Source organism: Callithrix jacchus, chromosome 12 (genome assembly GCF_049354715.1).
Source record: "Callithrix jacchus isolate 240 chromosome 12, calJac240_pri, whole genome shotgun sequence".
Taxonomy (NCBI): Eukaryota; Metazoa; Chordata; class Mammalia; order Primates; family Cebidae; genus Callithrix; species Callithrix jacchus.
In genome coordinates this window covers 88883512-88905368 of record NC_133513.1, presented here as the reverse complement: position 1 = coordinate 88905368, position 21857 = coordinate 88883512, and the positions used below count along the sequence as shown (strand labels likewise).

General features: G+C 39.1%; 1 protein-coding gene across 6 annotated transcripts; it reads right to left on the bottom strand.

The window, feature by feature from the left end:
- Nucleotides 1–1290: 1290 nt before the first annotated feature.
- Nucleotides 1291–21565, bottom strand: CCNJ (cyclin J). Of its 6 annotated transcripts, none has more exons than XM_035268613.3 (6): nt 21408–21565; nt 20554–20780; nt 12710–12920; nt 5199–5498; nt 4952–5111; nt 1291–4319 (listed from the first exon to the last, which is right to left on the bottom strand). In XM_035268613.3, exons 2-6 carry the CDS (start codon nt 20737–20739, stop codon nt 3908–3910), a joined length of 1269 nt encoding a protein of 422 aa, XP_035124504.1. In that variant the 5' UTR covers nt 20740–20780; nt 21408–21565; the 3' UTR covers nt 1291–3907. The 6 variants fall into 6 exon arrangements, with proteins under 6 accessions (XP_035124504.1, XP_035124505.1, XP_035124506.1 ...); XM_035268614.3 differs by having other exon boundaries at nt 4952–5078; XM_035268615.3 differs by having other exon boundaries at nt 4952–5075.
- Between the last annotated feature and the right edge of the window lie 292 nt (nt 21566–21857).

Here is a 21857-nt window from a genome sequence, read left to right as displayed (position 1 = left end):
ATCTCCTGAGTTCAAGTAATTCTTGTGCCTCAGCCTCCTGAGTAGCTGGGACTACAGGCACATGCCACCATGCCCAGCTAATTTTTGTATTTTTAGTAGGGACAGGGTTTCACCAGGTTGCCCAGGCTGGCTTCAGACTCCTGGCCTCAAGTGATCTGCCAGCTTCAGCCACCCTAAGTGCTGGGATTACAGGCGTGAGCCACTGAGCCTGGCCTATACTAGCCTAATCACTTCAAGTGTGCCAGTCGTATTTATCAAACTAGATGTAAGCTGCTTGAGGCTAGGGAGGCTTTTTACCGTGTGCCTGAGAGGCAGTTATTGGTTGTAAACTTGTCACATGGGGCTCAGATCACCTTAAGTCAAAGCTACCTGGCCTGGTTTGGAATGCTTGTTCTTTTTCTTAAAGTTAGCCCTAAAGAATATGGTATATTAACTCTTGAGGGCTGCTAAACTCTGGCAGTGTGCCAGAACAAGTGACAATACTTTTGAGACTAATTTCAAAAATACTTTTAGAAAAGGCAGTGTAAGCCAGGCGCGGTGGCTCATGCCTGTAATCCCAGCACTTTGGGAGGCCAAGGCGGGTGGATCATGAGGTCAAGAGATCGAGACCATCCTGGTCAACATGGTGAAACCCCGTCTCTACTAAAAATACAAAAAATTAGCTGGGCATGGTGGCACGTGCCTGTAATCCCAGCTACTCAGGAGGCGGAGGTTGCGGTGAGCTGAGATAGCGCCATCGCACTCCAGCCTGGGTAACAAGAGCGAAACTCCGTCTCAAAAAAAAGGAAAGAAAAAAGAAAAGGCAGTGTAAATTCCTAACCCACTTATATAAACCTGTTAAATTTTACTCAAAACAAATTCCAACTGCTACACTTTGAGTTGAATTAAGTAGCAAATAATTATACTCAGGTGAGCAGACCATTCTCACTCACTGTAGACCCTATGTCCCTTCTCACAGCTTTAACCATTTTGTGTCGCTACTTTTGAGATCAAACTTCAGATTTTCTGAAGTTTGCATGATTGTTGAATAAATTAGATTCTGTAGTTGCTAAAATACTAACAACTGGTTTTAAGATCAAAAGGCAACAATGGTGTCCAATATACTTTTGTGGGCTTTAATGCTCAGTATGGAACACATCATGAAAAGATGTTTCATGACACTAATGGTTATATTCTATATCTTGATGGCTCTTAGTAAACATAATCATGATTCCACGTCTGAATTACATGGTGGCATGGTTCAGTAGAGCTGCAAATATGTTTGTATTTAAAACAAAAATACCAAAGCCATTTTACTGAAAACTAGTTTTATTTTAAAATTAAGTGCATAGCACTCATCTAATTCCACTGGCGTAGACTTTAGCACCATACTTGCTATTTGCAATTAATGTCATAACACAGATACATTTTGGTTTGCAGTCTATACTTGAGTAGTGTTTATTTAGTGGACTTTGGTAAAGCCCTTCATACATATTAATCTCTTCACAGTACACATTTAATGATGGTCCAGTAATGTCAAAAAAAAAAAAAGCCTAAAGACTAATCAATAAATTAAAACAAAACCCACACAGTGCTCCCCCACCCCCCAAATCTAGCAGTTATGAGTTGTATTTATACTGAAACCTAATGTTTTAAAAATAGTTCTGGTTTTCCAACCATCCCATCCCACCCCGGGTATGCAGCAATAGTAATCAATTATTTTATTCTACCCCCAAAAAAGATTATTAATCCAGTGTTCTTTCGCTTTTTAAAATATAAATTGGGAAAGTGTTATTAATAAACTTTTTTTAAAAGGCATATTCTTCTATAACAAGAATGGCGTATAAACCAATCAATAAAAGTATTTGACAGACATTAAGTTACCACAGGCACTGGTTGTTGTTTCAAGTTGGGATCTCTATCCCAGTATCTTACATTCATAGCATTATTGAGGTAGTTAAAATACTGAAAACTGGACTCCAGGTTGCTGGGTTCTGAATGTGAATGTGAAAGATATATGCTCTTTTGAGCCCACTGTCCCCCAAATAATTCAAGTTTTCTAGATATAAGAACTACCAAAATCCAGTTAGCAGCCTTCTTTAAAAAGTGATGATATTTTCAGAAAACGATTTTCATGCTTAAAAACTGCCATGAGTGAGTGTTCTTACCTGAGTGGTTTTTCATTTTATCTACCAGACTTATAAATCCACATCATGCCCTATGTACTCTAAATATAAGATATTTTCTGTTTAAGGAAAGGACATTTCTCCAAGCATTCATGCTGGCAGGAGCCACCCACCCACATTCATCCCCAGGAGCCATCTGGATCAGTCCATCACTGTGTTGAGCCCCTTCTCTTCCTAACAAAGGCCATTGGCTTGATTACTGAGACTCCTGCTGCATACCCACGACAACTTTATAATAGTTTGTCTTCAATGTATGTTGTGGCAGTCACATATCTGCCATGCAGATTCCCTTCTATTCAAGTGCTATCTTAAAAAAACACAAAAAGACACACCTTACTAATTTTTAAACCAGAAAGCTTCCCTCCACCAAATCTTTCTTCTCCCACAGAAAGGAGCACAATGTATACAGTCTATCAGTTATTACAATGACTTTTTAACTTTTTAAGGTTATTCCTCCAAAATGCTTTACCCCAAAACTGCCCTTGCTGTAATGACCATTATTGCTGTTTGCAGTTAATACGAGTACAGTGAAATGTCCCAGGGCAATTGCAGGGTCAATCCAATGAAAGTAGCTACTGAAATTTAGTCATCAGTTACCTTTGCCTGCTTAGACTGACTAGCTGGATTCAAAGGTTGCTTAAAAAACCTGTCTTCCATAACAAAGTGCTGCTCTAGCACAACCTGAGAACCACCCTAACTACCCTGGCCACAGTCCCCTCCAAAATAAACCTACGGGACTTTATTCTAGCACTGACCTCTTATAGTTATGCCTTCTCTTGAAATAACTTTTTTTAAAGAATGTCAATTCTGAATATAAATCACGGATTGCACTGAGAAATGCAAAACCTATATATGTATTATGAATCACAGGAACTACCACTTCATTCTGAGCTATAATATTATGCTCTCATTTGAAAACATACCCTCGCAAGAGTATTTTAACCTATGTTATAAAGATAGTTCATACTATAACATTCCCAAGGTATGTTCCATTATAGTTAAGTGTTTCCAAGTAGTACAAATTCCCTGAGTTAAATGTGTTTCAATTCTAAAAATTTGAGGTTGATCACTTAGGGAAAAAAAGAAAAATTATGACCATGATTTAAAAATAAGATATCTACTCCACCCTTAATTTTAGTACATAAATCCAGATACCTATACTATTTATGAGGAAGTTATATAGAATCATCTAAAAAATTCTTTTTTTTTTAAACTGCAGATTGGTATAGTGTAACAATTCATGAGTTTAAACTTAGTCGAAAATTCATCTGTAGAACAAAAATAAAAAATTGCAGAATAAAAATCTTTTCAAAAATTAATACTGTAACTTTCCTTCATAAAAGACTGTTTGGCAAGTTCATAGATAAGATAAATATTTAGTCTTTGACTTAGAAGTCAACATTAGGCCCAGATGCTACTACAGGTCAAATCTCAAAATGGCAAATTGGAGTCTGTCCAAATTTTCTGTTGAATATTTTTGAAATATTTGGACCATCAGCCAGGACTTGAACATTTTTGTCATACAGGGATTTGTTGTAACAGAATTTGACACACTGTTAATTTGCTCAGTCCTCCCAGGATTCACGGTGCATTAAAAGGGATATTCAGTCTTCTTGGTGCTGGTACCTGAAGAGTTCTGATGTCACTTAGATCCCTTTCCTTTTGAACAGAAGTTTACAAAACGTTTACCCATAGCTTCATGTCACAAAACAGTCTGGGTCAGTTATCAGTTTCACACATAATCACCTTTCAAAACATGGAGTAATACAAGGGTAATGTTCACTTATTTGATAACTCCGGTTATAAGAAACACTCAGACAGGGCTTAACTTCTACTGGTATTGCCAGTGACATCCCAGCACCAGTCTGCATGTGCCCAAGGCCCTGAACACTAGTTTGGAAGCCAGCAGGACATGTCTGTAGTGTGTAAGATGAGGTGTGTGTGGTCGATACAATCTGCTGACAGCTTGGTTGTTCTGATGTAGGATGGCGATACTGCAGTGAGGTCTGATGTGTCTGATGGAGATACTGAGGTTGCTGAAAGTGAACTGGCCGTGAGGGCTGGGAGGCTGTCTGGAACATACTTAGTTGTGATGACTGAGGTCCTGCTTGTCCTCTCTGTTTGTTTGCTTCTTTCACATCATTATCGTGAGCGCTGAAACATATAGAGAAAGGAAACTATTAAAAATATTACTTGAGAAGAATTTGCAAGAAAGTCATGCCCCATCCCCAACTCCTCAACAGCTTCTTCTATGACCTGCCTCCACTACCCAGGTAGCAGTCACTGCATCATAATTCCAACAACAGTGAGACCTCACTTGTGTCCTTCTAAAGCTATTTCCCTTGATGTGAACCTTCCTGGTAGCTTTGAGGATTATTTCCAGTTTGGGAGATGTGTCCACAATAAGCACTTACATGTGGCAGACACTTTGGTTAACATTCTGGTGGCCCTCAAAATTCAAAGATGTAGGAATGGGGCACGATTGGCCTGGACCAATCTCAGAGTTACTGACTTACAGACAGACGAGCAACTCTTTTCCTTATCATGTGCCCCTTATCATTGCAGAATCATTCTAGCAATGACACCTTCTAATTGGTTAATGGCCAAAAGGGACTCTCCTTCCCCAGAGTTCTGCTCATGCATGGGCTTGCTCATGGCAGCAAGTAACTCCTACCAAAAGCAAATATCCTTGGAACTCTGTGCCCTTCAGAAGTTGTTTTCAGGGCACCTCATGCATAAAGAAAACTGTTAATGAGAAATTTAGACAGAAGAATAAAAAGGCTTACATCAATAGCCGTTCAATACACTGCATTAAGAAATCCCAAGAGTAAGCAGTAAGACGATGTAGTCTCGTAGGCCATGTTGGAGAAAGACGAAGTATTATCCTCGAAGAAGCCACACATGCAGCAGCTACTAAAGAAGGTGCATAATTTAGAAAGGCATAATCTGTGGAGACACCAAAAACGAACTTAAGGAACAGAATACATGAGTCACAAGTGCACAAGTCACTTACTGGTATTCACAACAACCAACCTTGCAAAGATACTTCCAGGAAGTAATCTGCGTATTTGGCCATGTAGAGTTTAGTCTTTTCCAAGCAAATCATTGGCCAGCCATCATGAAGATCTGTTTCGTGTACTGCTTCAGAGAGATAATACTCAATGAAATGGGCAGCTGTTGGAAGGCAGAGGTTCCACTGAAAGGTTTCTAATAATAATAGTTCCATATGTAGCAAATTTTGTTTTGTTAATACTAGATTCATATTAGTCATACAACCCAGGCTGTTGAGCTGCTCCAGCTTAGGCACACTATCTTCTTTTTCTTCAAATTTACCTTTTAAGAAAAGGGGATGGGAGGGGAGAGAAAATGTTAGGCAAGTGATCATTATAAGTCTAATCAGTAAAATGGGATTTGCTGTCTTACTGCCAGGATCCAAAGATGTACTTACCTTACACAGAAACAACTGTGCCAGAACCCTGTGGTTCTCACATTTGCATATGTTTTCTTTCCCAGAGCCACCACCCCCGACCTTTCCCCAATCCCCTGAAAAAAAAAATCCTTGAAATATGTAAACATTTTGATCTATGTTCTAGTATATAATGGAAATAGTCATGTGCCAATGAAAAAACTAACTCAAATCTCATCAGCTGAATCTTCTCAGGAAATTTTTTTGCTGGTGGGTGGTAGCTGGTAAAATAAATTATTGGATTTTAGAAAAGGTAGTTTTAACAATTTAATGTCATAGCTTTGTCTGAAATCAAAAATAGTTAAGTTTTAAATGTTTCATTCTGGCATATTTTCAACATAATCTCAATTTCAGAGAGAGAGAGAGAGACTGGAGGGAAAAACTGGGTGAATATTTAACAAAAGCACTATCATTCCACAAAAAACCCCATCCCCACCACTTCTAAATTCAAAATAAATATCTAGTTAAGTCTGTTAAAGAAAAAAGAGGCATGTGGGAAATACTTTATATCTGCTTTTAAACTCCCTTATTGAAAGCAGAATAGAAGTAAAGACAGTATCATGGCTGAACATTATTCAAAGTGATTAATTTCTTTTCTGGAAATACTCATCTGTAAGGTTTTACCTATGCACAGCTGAAGAATAAGATTCTATTTCCAGCCCCAGAATAATGTTTCTATAGATTATGTACCATCTTACACGTTACTTTCCAAACAAGCATTTTACTGTGTATATAAAGCCTTCATTTTAGAAAGTATTTCTAGAACTGATGGCTAGAGAACATTTACAAACTATTAAGTACTATTATGATTTTCCAGATGCAGTAACAGAACCAGAGTTGTTATCAGGTCTCTTTGGGTCTTTCTTCCATAGTGGTCCACAGAAGAAAGGAAATTATAACTAAAGCCCCTACTATTGTGTTCTAGTTTAGATTTAAGGTTTAAAACTGTCCTATTGAACTATAATTATTATAGATTTATCAGAATAGGTTTTACACTCATATTTGTTCAAAATCATTTGAATGTTACCAAAGCAACAAATACTACTATATAAAAATTATTTTAATATTTTTATATATTTTCATTTCCTTAGAAATTTTATAATTTTATTATTTAAAACTTTTTTTTTTTTTTTTGGGACAGTGTCTTGCTCTGTCACCAGGCTGGAGTGCAGTGGTGCAATCTTGGCTCACTGCAACCTCTGCCTCCTGGGTTCAAGCGATTCTCCTGTCTCAGCCTCCTGAGTAGCTGGGACTACAGGCATACACCACCACCCCTGGCTAATTTTTTTTGTATTTTTAGTAGAGGGAGGGTTTCACCATATTGGCTAGGATGGTCTCAATCTCTTGACCTCATGATCTGCCTGCCTCGGCCTCCCAAAGTGCTGGGATTACAGGCGTGAGCCACTGCGCCTGGCCTAAAATCATTTTTTTTTTTTAAAGAAGTACCAGAAGGACTACCAAATCAGGAGAAGCCAGAAGAGTTTCTCTGTGATGTTTCTCTTCTAGAGGAGATGGGTTTGCACCGCATGTTAAAGTTGCTATACTCAGCCCAGCCCAGATGCTCAGTGTACAGGCAATGGTGATGGAGCCAGTGGGGGTTTGCTCCCGTTGGTTTGCTTTGGAGCTGGTGGGGAAATGCTGCTGACTGCCTTGGTCTTTGCTTAGGGAGTGGAACTGGGATAAAAGGCATTTGTCTCCTATGCCAGGAGATTCTAAGATCATGTGTTATGAAGAACCTAAGCCGAAAGGAGCAGGAATGATGGCAGAGAGGTGAACTTCCTTAAATCTGAACCACTCTCACTAAATACTGCTGCAGGTAGAAGTCGATCCAAAACTTATGTAATTAAGACTTTAAGAATCTAGATAGCTCTTCTTAATTCAAATCACATAAAGTTATCAATTTCACAAGCTTGCCAATAGCAAATACTTAGTAAAGTTGAAAGCACTAAAGTGGTCTGTATGACATAGTTATCCAGCATCTTGTCTGAAAAAAGAAGAGGAAACCAATATTCTTAGTATGAAGCAAAATTTTTCAGAAGGAGAATGACCTAGGAATTTAGTTCAGTCCTTCTGGATGAATCATTACAGCTTACAAACACCATGCCACTTGTGTAGCAACAGCAATACTGGCAGAATACTTCAAAGTACTACTGTAGAAATTAATGAGTTTATTTATATCATGCTTAAAGTTCCTTTGAAGAAATCAGTAAATCGTAATTCGAGGAGCAAGAATGTTTCATATTATCTCCTTGAAATTTTTAACACTGGAAAAAAAATTGTATATAACCAATTTCATTGCTCAAAAACCAAGGTAGTGAGGGTGGCCAATCCACTTAAGGTCAAATAAGTTAAATCAAATCAAAAATTGAGGGCAAAAGGAAGATTTATGTTTGAATTCCCAAATTAGCACTTCTAGAGCAGAACTGACAGATTTCTATATTATTATGCATCTGTGGGATGTTTACATTTATAAAATATTTGGCTACTATAAGTGTAAAACATTTTGTGTATTGATCTTGCAAAGTTAAGAATAATCTACGTTCTTAACAAATACCCATACTTGGGGTTTTAATTCAGGGTTCAAATTTTTGGAACTTTTTCATTATGTATAGTGATATAAATATTCAGATACATGGATATTAAAAGATTTCAGAACGTGTGATAACATCAATGAGTACCTGCATATCTTTTTTTTTTTTTTTTTGAGATGGGTCTCACTCTGTCACCCAGACTGGAGTGCAGTGGCACAATCTCAGCTCACTACAACCTCCACCTCCCAGTTTCATGCTATTCTCCTGCCTCAGCCTCATGAGTAGCTGGGATTACAGGCGCTGGCCACCATGTCCAGCTAATTTTTTGTATTTTTAGTAGAGACGGGGTTTCACCATGTTGGCCAGGCTGGTCTCAAACTCCTGACCTCAAATGATCCACCCGCTTTGGCCTCCCAAAGTGCTAGGATTACAGGCATGAGCCACCAAGCCCGGCCCCTGAATTCATATCTATAGTTTTTATTGTGTTGACTGCTATGTGTATGTGCATTTTAAGTTTACTTATCCACAATACCACACACAGATTACAAAGATCAGTTTCTTAAATTGAAAGGAAATACCAGAAGCCATGTGATTATATTGATAAAGGCCCCAAACAGGAAATAAGGGCACAGGAAATTCATATCTGCTTCCCAGAAAATAAAGAATTAGAGGCCACAGAAACAAAAACACTGGGTTGTCTTTCCTTTCTAGGATATATTCAGATCAGCCATGGAAACTGATACATTTTCAAAGCCAGCAATGAATGGTAGGTATGTGGTAGAGAAGATTTATATACTGAATAGGGCACGGATCAGATGTCACTGGTGCTCTGCCAACTCACATTCTATTTTTTGTTACTAAGTGGGGGAAAAAAGTCATCCTTAACATGTATGAAGAATTATCACAAATTTATAAGACAAATCTAATATAAAAATGGGCAAAGAAAAAGGTCATTCATAGAAAACAATTCTAAGCTCACTAAAAATTGAGATGTAAATTAAAACAACTGTGAGATAACAAATTTTCACAGATCAATAAAAAGCTTTGCTAATTCAGTATTGGTCAGCAAGTGGAAACAAGCACTTGTCACAAATTGTTACTACTAAAAGCCTCTGTCTCACTTTTCATTTCATCTTGACTGCAAGATCATTTCTTAGTTATGTAAGATCTTGAGCACATTATGAGAAATCTTATCTCCAAGATTACTTCCACGTGCTCCATAAATGTAATGCTGGTCACAGAAGTCAAGGGAAGCCAGGGCATACATGTGAAAGAGTTGGAATAGGAGAACTTCCCTGGACAAATTCGAGACCAGTTTGGAATAGGTCAAAACCTTTAGAGTAATGGAGGCAGGCTAAAGGAAACAAAGCAACTTGGGGGGGAATTAATTATTACCATGCTAATCTTTTTATGTTTCCATTTCCTACATGCTTTTAAACACATTACCCCCAACTTGATCCTCAGAACTACTTTGTAAGGTGTCTTTATTTCCATCTTAAACAACCTGATATTCAAAGGTTGTTGAAATTCATTCTGCTGATGAGAGATTCCAACCCAGGGAATCCATCACTATGGTCATTGCTGCATTTGCTTCTAGAACTTACAAGGTGTGCTCCTTCTTTGGCCAAACCACCTATAGCTTCCCAATATAATGAACTCCACAAATTTTAAACAGGAATCAGACACTGAAAATAGGTTATCAGTTTCTAAGACTCCTAAGCTCAGCTAGACGCGGTGGTTCACACCTGTAATCCCAGCACTTCAGAAGGCAGAGGAGGAAGGATCATGATGTCAGGAGATTGAGACCATCCTGGCTGACACAGTGAAACTTCGTCTCTAATAGAAAAAATTCGCTGGGCATGGTGGCACATGTCTGTAATCCCAGCTACTCAGGAGGCTGAGGCAGGAGAATCGCTTGAACCTGGGAGGCAGAGGTTGCAGTGAGCTGAGATGGCGCCACTGCACTCCAGCCTGGCCAACAGAGCGAGACTCCATCTCAAAAAAGAAAAAAAATTCCTAAGCTCTTCTGCTGTAAAGTTATGGACTGGAGTTGGGGGGCAAGGGTAGAGGCTGCTGCCTACAAAGGACCAGCCTCTTCAATTCCTGACCCTGATGTGAACTGATAGCTCAAACTGTTTTGAACAACTTGCTAGTTGGGAGGAGCAGAGATCCTGAAGAATACCTCACATACATTCCCACTCTCCAGTGCAAAGGAAGAATGTAAAAGCAATTCTCTCCTCAAGGAAAGGGAAATCAAGAGTCAGCAGAAAAAGGAGGGAGGCATCCAGTTCTTTCGGTAATAGGTGATAATTCATATTTGAGCAAATACAGATCCTAATGCCTGATTACTGGAAAATGAGTCCCAAATAACTACATCTTACAACTCATATTAATCCACATATTTCAATACAATAAATTGTTCATGACTTTAAATAGACATATATAATTTAAAAATAAGAACAACTGGAAACTCCATTCCAGCCAACCTAAGATGGTACACAGAGGTGACCCTCCACTTGGCCCACACTACACTTTAAGAATCACAGGCATAAAGCAGGTGGTACGTAGTAGTGTTAAAAAGACAGTGATGGCCATAGCAGGCAACACAATTACTTTCCATTAATGATACCAAGTTTTTAAAAGAATCTAACCTGCATGTGTGATTTCCAATGACACTCTACTATAAACTGATTCTATAATAAACCAACATTCTGTACAGTAACAGAAAGCCATTTTGTGGACTCCCACACATCTAAACTGTCAAGTGTGAGCTTTTCCAATCTTACACAAACTATTAAACCCTAAAGGGCTTCACAGCCAGTGATGAAACATATAGTATTACACACGATTACTTACAAGCATGAAACTTTAATTAGAGGCTAAATTAAACGTTAAATGTACAAGCATTACCTCTCCAGCTCCTGAGTTGGAGGTGAGTGGTGAGTGAGGTGTCTGAATTTTAGAGAACAATAGATTAAAAGGGAAATGTAGATATTCAGGAAGTAAATGGTATTCTAAGAATTTCACTCAGTGTGCATGGGGATGAGACTAGAAAGGTGGCTGGGTCTAGATGAAAGATTCTAAACACTACATTAAGCAGGTTCCACCTTAACATATAGGCAGTGGAAAGTCATGCTGCAGCTGTGTTTTATTTATATTCAGCCTGGTTCTATAATGGATCTGAAATAACTTACGAAAGGACATTCCAGGAGACAAAATAAGTAGTTGAGGTCATCAGAGCAAAGGAAGAATAAGGGTCAGAAAATAAAATCTAAGAAGAGATTAGTACCAGAAATGATACTATAAAGGACTACATTTGGTTTTAGATTTATAAGCAGCCAAGCACAGAGGTGCTAAAGAACTCTGGTGACATGGATGTAGGTGGAATGTTCCTTATTTGATCCCAGCCATATTTGACCCCAAAACCTCAAGTGGGAGTTAGAGGTGAAGGTTATTGATATATCTACATACTACTTTAAGTTTCTATTATAATGACATGGATGCACATTACTGATTTAACCTCAATATCAAATACAATCTTTCTCCCTCAAATGGGAGTTAAAGGTGAAGGTTATCAATATATCTAGATACGACTTTAAATTTCTAATGTAATGACATGGATAATACAGAAACTACAATATTGATTCAACTTCCATATCAAATACAATCTTCCACATCACTAAAAGAAAAAAACACAATTTCAATTTCTTTACTTGCCCTTCAAGGAGAGTACAAATAAGCAATGAAATGAGATATAGAAAGATGAAAAGAGAAAGAGGGGCCAAAAGGCCCACCAGTAAATTCTGTACTGAGTTAAAAATATGGTTGTATCAGATTGTATCTTGGAACCTACTACATGGTTGGCCCAATGCATAAGCAAAAGTTTTCACATTTGTAATAGGTGCACATTAACTTTGAGTTCATTAAGCCAACTCTTCATGTACCAGTAGAAAGTATTCTAATATAAGAGTATGGTGCCTTTAAGACAGTTTCTCAATTTTAGTGCCATTGATGTTTGGGCTGGAGAATTTTGTTATGGGCAACTGTCCTGTACACTACAGGATGTCAGGAGCATCCCAGGCCTCTATGTACTAGATGCTAAAAAAGCATCCTCTACTCTGCCACCAGGTGACAACCAAAACGTCTCTACACATTGCCAAGTGTTCCCTGTGGGACAAAATTGCTCCTGGTTTAGAATAACTGCTTTAAGACAATGGTTCTCAATTGGAAAGGTACATCAAAATCACCTTTGGGACTTTTTAAAAAAGTTAAAAAATACCCAGGACCCATTATGTAGATTTTGTTTTAGTAGATGTGGGGTGGCCTAGGATGTAGGGTTTAGGCACAGATTTTGAACAAGCTCCAAAGCCATTTTTCGATATCTGGTTAAGAATTATTGCACTGAGAAGAACTTTTAACATAAAGTTCCTGATACTAGTGAACTGGAATGAAAGGGATTTAATGATATTTCATTCAGTTTTACATAAATTTATTTTGTTATAGAAACAATAGAAATTTCTAGTCATGCAACTCAGATTCATACTTACTTGCTAGAAGCAGGCAGGAAAGCGCAACTAAATGCAGCTGCTGGATAGAGATGTCATAGCGGTCCATAAACAGGTCCAGTAAATAGACAGCAAGATGGCGGGCAGAAGGGCAGAGTGTGAAGCGATTGCTCACAATGGCAATCAAGTCAGCAAAATACCGTCTGAGACTTAATTGAGGGGACTGGCCTTTGTAGGAGGGCAACTTCAGCTCCTAAGTCAAAAGGAACAACGTTTAGTCTGACCTATCTGTAGATGTATCCCCACTATGCAATGACTTAATGAACATTGTTTTTCCAATATATTAGTATTATGAGTGCCTAAAACGTACTTTTCTTGACTGGAATACAAAAATGAAAAAGTAGAAGGATAATGAATGACATTTAAAATGAAAATTTTCTCCTTATTCTTAACCACCTCTGATGTAAACAATTATAGATGTTCTTGTTTTTTGCTTTCTAGAATGGGTATATTCTAGAAAGATTTTTAGTAAGGGAGTCCTGTTTTCCCTACCAAGTATTTTCAGAAAAACATCCCTGCCAAAAAACCAACTACATACCACACAGGCACACACACACACACACACACCCCTTTTGGTTAGAAGGTAATAGATAAGTGGATATGCTGCATACTGTATTATACTTGCAGTAGTGTAGAAACCAGTATTAGTATTTCTAATTTTGTTTCCCTTTGAACAGTTTTATGATCTGTCTCCTTTGCCATCATCCTCTCATACACCTAAAATCACTGTCCAATCTCAGAACTATATCAACTTGTTTTTTAAAAATTGGAAAAATTCTATACTATTAAAATATTTCCAGAACATAAAGATGGAAAGCTTCCAAATTCATTTTATAAGATCAGCATAATATTGATACTAAACCCAACAGGTATCACAATAGAAGGAAGTAAAAAGGATATGATAACATAAGCAGAACTCCCCCTGCCCTGCAAAAAAAAAAAAAAAAAAAAAAAAAAAAAAGGAGAGAGAGAGAGAGAGAGAGAGAGAGAAATGGGACTTTAACAAAATTAAAAACTTTTATCAAAAGATGCTATCAACAGAGTAAAATGTCAAGCCACAGAATGGATGAAAATAGTTATAATCATATCTGCTAAGGGGTAAATATCTAGATTATAAAGAACTTACACAACTGGCCAATAACAAAAAACCTGATTATAAAAATGGGCAAAAAACTTGAATAGACATATCTCCAAAGGAGATATACAAATACCCAACATGCAAATATCATGAAACATGAAAAAGATGTTTGTTCAGCATCACTAATTATAGGAAATGCAAATCAAAACCACTAAGAGCACTTCATACCTATCTGGATTGCTATTATAAAAAACAAAACAACAAAAAAAAATCACAAGTGTTAACTTGAAGATGGAGAAATTAGAACCCTTGTGCATTACTGGTGGGAATGTAAAACGATGTAGTTGTTTGTTTCAGATAACAATATGGCAATCCCTCAATAAATTAAACATAGAATTACCACATGATCCAGTAATTCCACCTTTCCTACTTGAGTAAAATTCCACTTCACTCAGAAGAACTGAAAGCAGGGACTTGAAGAGAGATTTGTACACACATATTCGTAACAGGATTATTCACAATAACCAAAAGGTAGAAACAATGCAAATGCCCACCAGAGATGAATGCATAAACAAAATGTGGTATATATATATATATATGGAGTATTATTCAGCCTTAGTAAGAAAATTCTGATAATATGCTACATGGATGAACCCTGAAGACAGTATGCTAAATGAAAAACAGTCACAAAAGAACATTTATTATATGGTTCCACTTAATTAGGTACCTAGAATCGTCATACTTATAGGGACAGAAAGTAGAATAGTGGTTATCAAGAGAGGCTAGAGGGTAGCAAATTGGAGAGTATTGTATGGTGTTTCAGTTTGGGAAGATGAAAAAGTTCTAAAGATAGATAGTGGTGACAACAATGCAAAGTACCTAATGTCACTGAACTGTACACTTAAAAATGGTCAGAATGCTAAGTTTTATGTTATGACAGATGCTGGCAAGGTTGTAGAGAAAAAGGAACGTTTTTACACTGTTGGTGGAAGTGTAAATTAGTTCAACCATTGTGGAACACAGTGTGGTGATTTCTCAAAGACCTAGAGGCATAAATACCCTTTGACATAGCAATCCCATCACTGAGTATACAACCAAAGGAATATAAATCATTCTATTATAAAGACACATGCATGTGTATGTTCACTGAAGCACTATCCACAAGAGCAAAGACATGGAATCAACCTAAATGCCCATCAATGATAGACTGGATAAAGAAAATGTGGTACATATAGATCACAGAATACTGTGCGGCCATAAAAAGGAACAAGATCACCTCCTTTGCAGAGATATGGATGGAGCTGGAGGCCATTATCCTTAGTAAATTAAGGCAAGAAAAGAAAACCAAATACTGCATGTTCTCACAAGTAGGAGCTAAATGATGAGAATACATAGTGGGGAGAAAAACACACACTGGGGCCTGTTGGAGGGTCGGGGTGGGAGGAAGCAGAGGATCAGGAAGAATAGCTAGTGGATGCTGGGATGAATACCTGGGTGATGGGATGATCTGTGTAGCAAACCACCATGGCACATGTTTACCTAAGTAACAAACCTGCACATCCTGCAAATGTACCCCTGAACTTAAAAGCTGGGGAAAAAAGTTTTGTTACATACATTTTACAATAAACAAAAAAATGGAAGTTACATATTCACCTATATATTCACCTAATATTCACCTTAATATTACCCAAGATAAATGGATCATAGTCAGTGTAATTTAGTAGGGTAGCCAAAGAATATATCATCAATTATAGAACATCCCAGGAATGCAAGAATGATTGAATATTAGAAAAGCTCTATGACACATTAAAAATTCATACATAAATACACCCAATCATACTGCCAAAATGGCACTTAAAGCCAACCCTGGAAGAAATAAGAACAGATGTACATTTCTTTGATGAAGGAGACAGGTAGGTAAAAAGATGTCAAATATAAGAGCCAGCATCTTACTTGGAGGTAAAGCAACAGAAAGATTACCATTTTAGTGTCTACCATTAGAGTATTATTTAACATTATTTTGTGAGTACTCATCAATCCAAATAGAAAAAAGAGAAAGCAGAATTATGGAAAGGAAGAATCAAAGGCCATCTTCAGGCACACATTATTTTCAGATGGTAGACTGCACATCCAGAAAAACCAAAAAAAATCAAGAGAAAAAGATTAGTAAGAATTTAATAAGCTGCCCAATTATAAAATTAAAATAAAAATTAACAGCTTTTCTGTATACTAACCAGTTAGAAGAATTCATATTCAGTAACTATAAAAATGAAAACCTATATGCCAGCACCGTATGAAAATAACACTAAAATTCTGATGGGATATGGAAGACATACATCCATGGAAGGACTTTTTCTCGGATAGGAGAATCTATAATAACAATGGCATTTCAAATCAGGAGAGAATAGATGCATTTAATATTTCTGTTACATGTGACAAAGACTGGACTTCTTTGTTAGAGAACTATAAAATCAGTAAGACTATATATAAACAGTTCCTAAGAAAAATACAACAAGGTTAAAAACATAACACAATTCCTGATGTAATTAAAAGAATTATGTAACTTTTTCACTTACCAGATTAGATTTTCTCAATTTTTGCTTATGCTATCAAAAGGGAAAATAGAAACTCTCATATACTGTTGGTATGGACAACTGATAACAATCTTTTGGAGGGCAATTAGGCAACATAAATTTTTTTAATCCAGATACTCTTTAACCTAGCAACCCCTACAAATAATCCTCCATATAAGCAGGTCCTTTGCTATTTGTAATAGCAAAATAGTGGAATTAAAAAATTTGATGTCCAAAAACCCATATCAATCCCCAGAGAATTAGACTAAGTAAAAAAGTTAATCTCAAAAGTTCACATACTGTATGACTCAATTTATATAACATTCTTGAAATGACAAAATGACAGAAATAGATCAGATTATTGGCTGCCAGGGGTTAAGGTGCTACATGAGGGTGGGAGGGAACAAGGTATGGCTTATTATAAAGGGGCAACATGAGACATCCTTTGGGTGATGGAAATGTTCTGTATCTTGATTTGGTCTCAATATAAATACCCTAGTTGTGATACAGTACTAGTTATTCAACCTGGTACTACTGGGGGAAACTGAGTAAAGGGTAAAGGGGATCTGTTTGTATCATTTCCTACAATTGCATGTGAATCTACAATTTCAAAATAAAAAGTGTAATTTAGAAAAACAAAAACCTTGATGTCTATGAAAAGGGAACTGGTTAAATAAACTACGAGGTACTGAATAAAGGGCAGGAGAAATATGTGCTGACATAAAAAAATCTGATAAATTGAGGGTGGAATAAAAACAAGGTGCAGGACACTGAATATATATTATGACTTCTGTATCAACAACAAAAATATTTTACTTGAAGATATACTAATTTACGGGGTATCAGGAAAACAAAAGCAGTAACCATAGACCGCCAAATAAGCCTTAAAATGAAGGCTCATTTTAAACCTTCCTCCACTATCTGGATTTTTTTTTAACCATGCGTATACATCACTTAAAATTTTTTAAAATTAAAAATATATATATCAACAGGGGTTACTTAGATGATAGGCTAATGAGCCAATTAATGTTTTACATTTTTGTGTAAGTGAGAAATGCCTAAACAAATGCTACTAAGGGAAAAATATATATTTTTTTTTTTTTGAGTCTCCTTCCATAGCCCAGGCTGGAGTGCAGGGGTGCCATCTTGGCTCAAGGCACCCTCTGCCTCCCAGGTTTAAGCAATCCAACCACCTCAGCCTCCAGAGTAGCTGGGACTATAGGCACTCACTGCCACGCCCAGTTAGTTTTCATAGAGAAAGGGTCTGTGTTGCCCAGGCTGATCTCAAACTCCTAGACTCAAGTGATCCACCTGCTTCCCAAACTGTTGGGATTACAGGTGTGAGCCACCACTCCTGGCCAAAAAAAAAAATTTGTTTTCAAATAAAGGGAAGATGCTGATTTCTCATGTAGCACCTAGGATTTTTCTTTTCTCCTTTTTTTCAGATCTTTACAATGGTGAAAATGAGCTGCAACTTTACTTTTGCTGCCATGATGTGACATTTATTGAGCATCTCTCATGTAGCAGACACTATACTAACCCAGGGATAAAAGCTGGAAAACAGTCTCAAACCTATCTCTAGCAGGTGAATCAAATACAGAGATTACCACACAATATAGTAATCACAGGTTATTATGGCAACAGCTAGGAAGAAAATCTAACTTAGTTAAGGAAATAGGGAATTGGGGAAAAAAGGCAACACCAGGACAGGTTTTCCAGAAAAGTGGCCCAAACATGGTCTTAAAGACTCCCTGGGAAACACCTGGAAAACACTGATGGCCTTAACTTTCTTAATGTTTCCAGAAAAGTGGTCTGAACATAGTCTTAAAAGACTCCCTGGAAAACAATGATGGACTTTATTAAAGTTTCTCACAAAGCTAGAATTGTTCCCATTTGTCATTAAGGCTCCTAAAAACACTTTCCCAAACAGCCTAGGAGACAAACTATACATAGCTAAATAAGAAAAAAAGGAGATAAAAGGGAGTAAGGGGACAGCTACTTTGTAGGGGCTTTTTTTGAGGGGGTGGATAGCTAGCATGAGGATTTCCATTCATTGTCATTTTCACTGTTCCTAAGACACAATGCTAGTCACACCAAATATTTCTCCACAAACCTTGGGTCTAAACACAGAACACCTTCCGCAGTATCTCAATGGCAACTGCCCAAAGGAAAAACCTAAATGTGGATGCTCTAAATTAGAAATAAGATTAGACTATAAAGGCAAGGATCATGTCTGTCTTGTTCACTGTTATTGCTCTAACACCTGGAATATCATTTATGTTATAAATAATCAACGTGTTGAAGAAATAAACAGATGACTATCCAACTGAATCACCAATTAATAGCCCGGAATTACCATGTCTTTTCTATGAGAAAAGTTCATTTTAAATTTCCTCAGTGTATTACAAATAGAGGTCTCTCCAGTTCCACAAGTTTAAGTTTTACTGACTAATGTAAATTCTTTATAAAGTGTTACCAGTAAAAACCGTGGTTTGCATAATGCTTAAATATAAAGACAACCCAGGGCAGTAGGCCATAGGTGGCCCAAGAAAACTTTCAATGGCATTCCTTCAGACCCTGAGTTACCTTGTCCTCTAATAGTTTATAAGCAACTGGAGCATGGAGTTGGGTCTTATGCCTTGGATGCTCCAGAAATTAATGCACAAAAGCCTTCAACAAATCTAAATCTTAAAAAAAAAAAAAAAAAAAACCCATGTCCAACCTCAGCTGACAAAGTTCAGATAATCACTCATGAATTAAAATGATCTACACATAATATGATTGAAAACTATAAAAATCACCAAGAAAAATCTTTTAAGTTTCATGTCCATTAAAAAAATGTACTCTTGGCCAGGGAAAGTGGCTCCTGCCTGTAACCCAGCACTTTGGGAGGCCAAGACAGGCAGATAACCTGAGGTCAGGTGAAACTCCGACTCAAAAAAAAAAAGGTACTCTTAACATCAACTAATTAAAGTCACCACATACCAGAGGGATAAAGAGGCTGACATTTATGTACAACTATTATGTATCACTCTTTTTAAAAAAGAAAACATTTCAAATTGAAAGATGACATCTACCAAAGAAAAAAGATCAAAAATGTATCTGGACAATTTTCCAAGTAAAGAACCTGAAACTCTTTCCTAACCTTCCAAAGATCCCATTAGTTAGAATTTTTATGTGGAACAAACCATCTCCTAGGGGGTTGAATGTATTTTAGTGAATCTAAGACTGAATGTTCGAATTAGTAAGTAGCATTTAGAAATCTCAGGCCTAAAAAAGGTTAACAATTTAAGTCAGAATTAGGTTTTCCAATCTACTTGACCTGGTCAGAAACTCAGGATAAAAGTTACTATCATTCCAGGATCTCAATCCCAAGAGTCAGAATCCTTTTTATTAAAAGTCAGCTGTTTTGCTTCTTTCTCAATTTTCTACATTTAACAAATGGCCTTCTATATCCAAAGTGAAACTGAGTTGAGCTAGAGATCATTTTGGATCTGGTCTCTCTTTTGATTATCAAAGAGGCAGAAATGCCTCATTAATCTGCCTTGCCACACGCAGAGTAAAATCGTTACTTAACAGCAACAACACACAAACTTTGCTTTGTGTTGGAAATTTTCTTTTCTCCAATGTCTATTAAGTATATTAGGTCTACTTTCTGCCTTTATCAGCAGGAAGGAGCAGCCAACTCCCTCCACCTTAGGAGAACAGCCCAAATCTTGAGGGGTAAAAGATAAGACGTTATCACGTAGTGCTGACTATATTGCAAGAGCAGTTTCTAAGCACATGTACAGTACTAACTTAAATTCCACAATCGCCAGAATCATAAGGCACACACTTATTATTCCTCATTTTACAGAGGAGGAAATTAAGAAACAAATTTAACTCGTCCAAAGTCTTACAGCAATTTATGTACAAAAGCGACTTAAACTGGCTGCACGCAACGGCAACTCTCGAACAAAGAGGGCTGTTCTGCCCAACAAAATTCACTGTAGGTATCTTTTAAAATACACGATCAAATTCATGATCCACCCGGAAATCAGAACATCAGAAAGCCCCTTTTCACCTTTCCTGGCCCAACTACCATCTCCCTCCTCATTCAAGTTGCAGGTTCTTCTGATATATCCCAGGGAAGGAGCCAAGAAGTTAATTAACCTTGAGCAAATGAGCAAACTCGCCTTTTCTGGCCCGGAAGGTAAGGAGTAAAGAACCTCATTAGACTTTCCAGGGAGTCGAGGTTCAGAACAACTGGCGAAAGACACCGAAGGAGAAGGCAGGCCGGGCCTCGGAGTTACCTTGTAGCGAAGCGCTTGGTGAATGTCGGCGGCCAGTTGTCCTCGCCACCACTGCCCCTCCAGCTCCATGGGACCCAGCGGCGCGCCCAGCCCGACGCGGCAACTCGAGTCTGTAAGACACACCCCAGGCGCGGTCACGGCCGGCTCTCCCCACGACCCTCTGCGCCCTCTCCCCCGGGGGTGTGACCTCAGGCCACCCGGTGTGGCTGCTCATCTTCATCTGACTTCCTCAACCCAGTCCCGACCCAAGCCTGTTCCCCAACGCCACATGCGAGGCCAGGTCTGCCCCCTCAGGAGGAGCCGAAGGACTTGGAGACTCTGCCCGATTGCGTGTTGGGCAAAAAGGGATCCACTCGGGCCCCGACTTGCCAAAGCGGGGAGCCGGGCGCGAGCTCGAGAAGAGCTGCGGAAGGCCGGGCTGGGGCTCCCTGCGTCCGGGGCTGGAGCTCTCCCGCCCGCCCTGAGGAGTGCGGAGAGGTGACACAGTCACAGCCCCGCTGAGGGGAAACGCTCCCACGGAGAAGCCCGGGGGTGAGCGTCTGCCTGGCCGGGAGTCTCTGCGCAGACATCAGGCGCCTGCTTCTCCCCGGGACCCCCGAGAAACGCACGGTTCCGCGCGGCCTCAGGCGAACAAAAGGCCGGGCCAGCCAGACTCCGCGCCTCGCCCCGGGAGGGTCCGCTGCCTCTCGCCTAGCCCAGGCCTGTCGGGCCGCCAGGTCCCACGCTGGCTCCCTTACCCGGAACCGCGGCCCTCACAGCCCCAGCCCCGCCGGCGTGATAGAGACGCCGGCCCCGCTCATGCTGCGGACAGTCGGCCGCTAAGCGCGGACCTCAGCTCCGGCCCAGCGCCTGGACGCTCGCGCCGCCCATTGTTAAAGGACCGGCAGGCGGCTCTGCGTACAAAGCCAGCGCGGGGGCACTTGAGGCCCCGCCGCTGCCAATCTCGTCTCGCGATACAGTGGGGTCACCCTGAGCCGTCCAATAGGCGGCCGGGCCGACCCAGGTGCAGCTCCCGGTGGCGGCGCGGCAGCTCCTGCCTGGGCCGGGTCAGCATCCCGAACGGCGCGGCGTGGCCTGGCGCTTCGGTTGCGGGGACGCTCAACCGCCACCAACTGCGAAGCCGGCCTGGACTCGTGCTGGGGTCGGCAGAGCGCGCCAGAGAAACTGTAACGTGGATCACTGCAGCC